Source organism: Triticum dicoccoides, chromosome 6A (assembly GCF_002162155.2).
Source record: "Triticum dicoccoides isolate Atlit2015 ecotype Zavitan chromosome 6A, WEW_v2.0, whole genome shotgun sequence".
Taxonomy (NCBI): Eukaryota; Viridiplantae; Streptophyta; class Magnoliopsida; order Poales; family Poaceae; genus Triticum; species Triticum dicoccoides.
In genome coordinates, this window is record NC_041390.1 from 21,257,997 (window position 1) to 21,264,679 (window position 6,683).

Genomic DNA, 6,683 nt, shown 5'->3' on the forward strand with positions numbered 1-6,683 from the left:
GCAAAGTGTGCTTTCATGGTCTAGTTATCCGATAAATTTGGTCCAATCACAAGCCCAAAGACCCAATTAGACCACTGATTAGAATCACCACATATAAATAGCATCATGTACCTACAAGCGCAGCCAATAGACTTGAGAACACTACAAACTCACTTACCTAATACTCCCTCCGTTCCTAAATATTTGTCTTTCTAGAGATTTTAAATGGTGACTACATACAGAGTAAAATGAGTGAATCTACACTTTAAAATATGTCTATATACATACGTATGTAATGACCATTTAAAATCTCTAGAAAGACAAATATTTAAAAACGGAGGGAGTAGTATATAACATATTCTGTTATGAACCAGAGAACACTATGAACCTATGATGGCTAATGTCTTGCTTGGTGCAGCGTGTAAGTTATTAATTTCATTGATCAATAAAAATTGATTGGTTACTTATATATTGTTCTTCTTTGCATAGATCTTGATAGATATTATGGAAAAGATGTACATAGATTTTTTTTATCCATTTTCGGTCCGAATCCGCTCTGCTTCCGCTTCGAATCCGTAGTTCGATATAATCCGTATTCGAATCCATTTTCGATCATTATCTGATCCGCTACGAATCCGACAAAAAAATGTGGTACTCCCTCCATTTCTAAATATTTATCTTTTTAGAGATTTCAACAAGTGACTACATACAGATCAAAATGAATGGATCTATACTCTAAAATATGTCTATATACATCCGTATATGATAGTCCATTTAAAATCTCAAAAAAACAAATATTTAGAAACGGAGGGAGTATATGGTAAAAGCATTATCCGATGCGATCTGATTCGTTTACATCCTAGCGCCAACTACCCTCTCCTCGTTCCCCAAAATCCCCTGCTCACATTTCGAAACCGAACTAGGGTTTCTCACCACCGGAGGCGGGATGGCCGGCGGTGCGGGAGCGGTGGACTTGAGCCAGCAGACCCGCGCGGACCCTCACCCGGAACCGGCCATCCTCGACCACCGTCCTTGTTTGCGGCTGCGACGGCATGGATTCTGGGAGATGGCCTCGCTGCCGATCCCGGACAATCTCATGGCGGAAATGTTCCTCCTCCCTGACCAAGCCGACCTCGCCTCCGCCTCCACCTCCTGCGTTTCCTTCTGCCACGTCGCCGCCGAACCCTCCTTCCTCCGACGCTTCGGCAAGCTACACGACCGCCCCTCCTCGGCTTCCACCTCGCCGAGCCGCTCAACCCTCCGCGCCGGCAGCCCGGGCCCGCGACTTCTTCCTCTCCTTCCTGCCCGCCCCTCCCGCTCCTGGGTCGTCCAGGACAGCCACGACGGGCGCGTACTCGTCCCCTGGGTGGTTGAGATAGAAACCTGAGCCCTTGCTACCACTAATTGGTGTTGCCATTAAAATAGTAAGAATAGCTTGTGTTCAGAAACTCCTTGATTTGAAATGATCTTCTCCAGATGCTGGAGGTTGTGCTGCTCCTCCACAGTTAACCACAGGTTGGTCAGTAGTTGAGCAAACATCTCAACGCGTTTCTCCCGGTCCTATCATGTCATGTGTAGCAACACCTGCAGTCAAACTTGCATTCAGGACTAGTTGACAGCTTATATATAAAAAAAAAATTAGAAAGGGTCTGCACACTGCTGCATACAGCCAATAATTATTCATGAGAAATATAAGTTGTAGGAACAGAGCATATTTCGGTATTTTGGCTGAATCAGTTTGCTTCTTCAGCTGATGCAACATTCAGTGGGAAGACTCTGAACCATGTATTCTCATCAGTAACACTGTTTTAATCCCTTGTGCATCCCTTCACGCTGTTCTCTATCCTGTCAACCTTGCAATGTTTCTTCTCAACAACAATGCATTTCTTGGCATTTGTTACTATCCCTTGGGGCCTATATACCGCATCTATGCACATGTTGTGACTCCCCGGTTTAACTGAACCAGGAGGTTGTCTTTGTTTTGGTTATGCCAACAGGGTGTTCACCCAAACATCAAAGGAGAAGTATGGGAGTTTTTGTTGGGGTGTTATGACCCTAAAAGCACTACCAAACAGAGAAACCAGTTGCGACAGCAGAGAAGGTGTTATTTTTATCTTCATTTGCATCTTACTTTCATCTTATCATCTAAGTCCATTTTAATCTCACTACAATTTCACTCTTCGTTGCGATACATGATTTTTACAATCTACTCCCTCCGTTCCAAATTACTCGTCGTGGTTTTAGTTCAAATTTGGAACAGAGGGAGTAGCTAGCAGCGCACTCACCACTCACATTTCCTTTTTTGGTCCTTATTTTTGCGACAGTGGCTACTTTAAGCATATAGGATGATAATACTTATGAGTAACTGAGAGTTGAAATTTCGCAAATAGATCACAAGTAGTTTAGAGACTTCTCAAGCAGAGTGGAAGCAGTCTAAAAAAAGGGATGCACATTCAAGCCATCGTATCTACAAGTTTCAGTTCGTTGAAAAACTGGATTAATGTTGTTCTATCACATGTTATGCTGCAGTAGCAATGCTATTTTCTGTTTCAGGAAGTTCACTATGCTTTTCAGAAAGTTATAACGATAACATATGAATGGCATGAGGATTATACTGATTTGAATATTTTCATAGGTTAGGATATGAGAAACTGAAAATAAAGTGCCGAGAAGTGGGCACGACAGTTGGTAGTGGAAGGGTAATTACTATGCCTGTCATAACTGAAGATGGCCAGCCTATTGAGGATCCTAACTCAAATGGAGAACAACAAACCAATAATGGATCTCTGCCAAAAGAAGTTATTCAATGGAAACTTCTTCTGCACCAAATTGGTAAGCAGCAGTATTGCCTCTGTTTTAGAGCATCCTTCGCATGTAAAAGAAATAACAGTTGGCGTATATTTTCTTCAAGTTCTAAAATTTTCTGATTCTTCCACTGCTCAATTGTAGGTCTCGATGTTAATCAAATTGACCGTACACTAGTTTATTACGAGAGCCAGGAGAACTTGGCACGGGACATTCTTACAGTGTACGCATGGGTGGACACTGACATCGGTTACTGTCAGGGTGAGTTGTTTAAGCAACACAGATCTTTTTGTCTGTGTGTGCAGATCAAGTATTTTTACACATCTGGATCAATTATTAGTAAAAAGGGAAATTCTTAACCATGACAGTTTCCTAAATGCTATGTTGTATATATGCTTATTAAATCCTTTCATGCATGAGCAGGAATGAGTGATCTTTGTTCACCAATATCAATCATTTTGGAACATGAAGCGGATGCTTTTTGGTGCTTTGAACGTCTGATGCGCAGAGTGGTGACCACCCCTATCCTTTTATCACTCAAGAAACATTTGGATCCTTTACATCTTCAATTATTTAGGAACTGCATTGCTTTCTACAGATAACATTATAAAACCAAAAGGCTATAGAAATTAGAAAACAATGCATACAATTACATTTAAACCTTGCATGAGCATGGAAGGCAAGATGATTGTTGTAAGATGCACCTGGTAATAAAGCATTTTACATATGCCGATTGAACCGGATACATGAGCTTATTCTCTACTTCTGAACCGATTAGATGAGCTTATTTTCTTATGTTCTTGCAGCACCTAGTATCAGAGTACATCACATCACATGCTGCTTCCACTTTCAGGCTCCGATGCAGCTCTCCCACCGGCCATACCCCGTGCTGAACGTCCCTCCGCCGATGCCATGCGCAAAATCCACCACGGCTCTCCGCACGCAGGCGTCCCACGCCTGGGCTATCCCCTTGATCGACCTGGGCTCCGGGAGGTGGCCGAGTGCGCGTCGGAACTCCACGTCCAGCACGCCAGCTGCAATCCCCTTCCTGTGTTCGCCGTCGTCTCCGATGAGCACCGGAGAGATTTGTGGGTAATCCGCGGGGATGAGCAGCTTTGCCGTCATCTCAGAAGGGTCGATAGCGCCCTGAGGTCCGGTGTAAGCGACACTGGGATGTAGCAGAGCTCGATCACCACCGCCCCGTCCGCTCCTCCTGTGTCGTCGTTGGTGATTCTGACCTCGGTCTCCACTAGCATGCTGTAAGCAGCTGTGATCTCGTCGCGCAGAGCGCCGCCGTGTGTTTTTCGCCTCTTGTTGCAGCTTTCGCCGCTGGATTCATCAAACCACGCGCAGCTGCCAGACATTGTGTGGTGTAAGGCCCGCTTTAAGTTCACTCCCATATCTTGGGCTAGGCTGCGAAGCGCTGCCGGCGACAAAGACCTATTGTTTGTCTGCTGAGCCGGTGGAGTTTCAACAGGATTAGCTTTCTGCGTCAGCTGTGGAATTGCTTCATATGCTGGATGATGCTCTTGCTGTTTTTCCTGGCTACAGGTTCCACTTCCACCGGTGAATGGTGACGTACTGCCGCCTGTAAGATTGGTGTCCACCGGTGCTTCAGCTTCACGGCGCGCCTCGTCGTCCATTGCTTCTTCATCTCCCAAGTGGTGGCTATTCTCTTGCTGCTGTACCAGTGGACTTGTAGCCCGAACGGTTTCTGAAGACTGCGACGTCTCAGCTGCAGGTTGCTCTTGATGTTTCTGCTGGCTATCTGTTGCACCAATGACATTTACAGACCGAGGAGGGTTCTGCAACCGATCCTTCATGGCCCTGTGAAAACGCAGAATATGATATAAGAATGTCTCGTGCTTGTCAAACTGATCCTTCATGGTCTCAGGTATGTTGCTTTTCTGGAGTTGTAGGAAGCTCAATGCAGAACCAATCTTTGCCATGGTATCTACCAATTTCTGATATTTGTCTGCTTGCTCTTTAGGTAATGACTTGAGCTGTTCGTTTGTTATCCCCTGAGGGGTGCGTGCTCGTAATGCTCGCTGAAATTCCACGAGCTCCGAGAAGTGAGTGACGTTGAGGGATGTGATCCTCTGAAACATGTCTTCCCTCCAATCAACTTCTGCGGGCCCAGTTTGTTGGTTGTTCTGTCCCCCGGAATGCCCGATCTGCAAAGCGGCGACATTGGACTGCTGTCCTCCTTTGTTGTTGGTTGACCCTCAAATCTTTGTGATTCATCCTTGTCGACATCGTCTGTGGCTGCTGTGTACGCATGCCACTGGAGTTATGCCTGGCCATGGATTTGGTTTGAATCTGAGTTACCGCTGTTGGATGACAAGGGTGGAGCTGGACAGTGTGGGTGCCATTGGGTTGATCCCCATGTTTTGCACTTGATCTGTAGGAGGAAGCCGGTTTGTTGATGCTGTCCGCGACACTGCAGCGGCGGAAGAATTAGCCAAAACTGCATTGTGTGCCTGATAGTTGAAAGAAGCCTGCGCAACCGGCTGCCGTGTACATATGCCACTGGAGTTGTTGTGCCTGGAAAGGGGCTGAGTCTGAATCTGATTTACTGCGGTAGGATGGCAAGGGCGGAGCTGGGCAACGGGTGCCATTTGTGGTTGCTGTGATGGTTTATGATTGATCGTTTTGGGCAACATGTTTTGAGCTTGACGGGTCGTTGATGGCGACTTGCGGTGGCACTGCAGCGGCGGTGGCCGGAACTGCATTGAGATGCCGCATTTGGGCTACGGTGTGTGCATGATGGTCTGGAGCAGCAGGCTGCGCAACCGGCTGCCATTTGCTCTGGAGAGTCATCATCTTGATGCTTATTGTTCTGAGGTAGTCGTGCACGTTGTGGGAGTCGCTGAACACCTTGGCCTCGTATCTGGAAGCGACGGCGTGGAGTTGGTCCAGCTGATTCCCTTGGACTTGGAATTGGCACAAATTATTTATTCTGAACCAACAACACAGAAAATAGTTAGATGGATTAGATATCTTGGAGAAGCAGATTAATCGGGAGGGAGATGAAAAGCAGGAGCAGACCAGAGCATACGTATATCTTCCACTGGTGGAAAAACAAGCTTCCGTCCAGCCCCATAAGTCGCGAAGCTGTAGGAACCGCGACTAATGGGACCTTTAGTCGCGGTTCTGGAGGTGAACCGCGATCAAAGGCCTGGGCCCAGGGCGCTCGGTGGCCAGCTGGCGCACGTGAGGGTCTTTAGTCGCGGTTGGCCAGGACAACCGCGACTGAAGGCCTTCGGGCACCTTTAGTCACGGTTTGCCAGGCCAACCGCAACTAAAGCCCCTCCCCTATATATACCCATCCAGCAGCCAACACTTAGCCATTTGGAGCCATTCTCTTCACAAGTGGGTGTAGGTTTGCTTTTGGTTCCTCTTATGCACATAAGGTGTTTGATGAAATGCCCCAAGAGCATGAAACAAACATGACATGAAGTGTTGGAGCCACACTCCTCGATCGCGGTTAGCAACTTGATGAACCTTTGATGTGTCATTGATAAAATATGCATGTGTGCAGTTCATTGTTTAATTTATATTGTTTGTAGCTAGTTAGTTTAACAAATGCATGATGGTTAATTATATATTTTATATTATAATAATGCAGATGAATCGGCAATGGATGTACGGTAACCGACTCTCCGGCGAGTTCACTACGGGTTTGAAAGATTTCCTCGTAGTGGCTAATGGGAACAAGCAGGGGGGTTTTGTTATCTGTCCATGTGTTATCTGTAAGAATCAGAAGGGTTACTCTTCCTCAAGAGATGTTCACATGCATCTGCTTCGGCACGGTTTCATGCCAAGCTATAATTGTTGGACCAAGCATGGAGAAAGAGGGGTTATAATGGAAGAAGATGAAGAAGTGGATGATTTCATTG

At 46.1% G+C, this 6,683-nt stretch overlaps 1 protein-coding gene across 1 annotated transcript; it reads left to right on the forward strand.

Moving 5' to 3' along the window:
- Positions 1 to 2,625: 2,625 nt before the first annotated feature.
- Positions 2,626 to 4,250, forward strand: LOC119316303. The gene is made up of 4 exons (XM_037590599.1): positions 2,626 to 2,811; positions 2,929 to 3,045; positions 3,208 to 3,296; positions 3,638 to 4,250. Exons 1-4 carry the CDS (start codon positions 2,688 to 2,690, stop codon positions 3,878 to 3,880), a joined length of 573 nt encoding a protein of 190 aa, XP_037446496.1. The 5' UTR covers positions 2,626 to 2,687; the 3' UTR covers positions 3,881 to 4,250.
- The last annotated feature ends 2,433 nt before the right edge of the window (positions 4,251 to 6,683 follow it).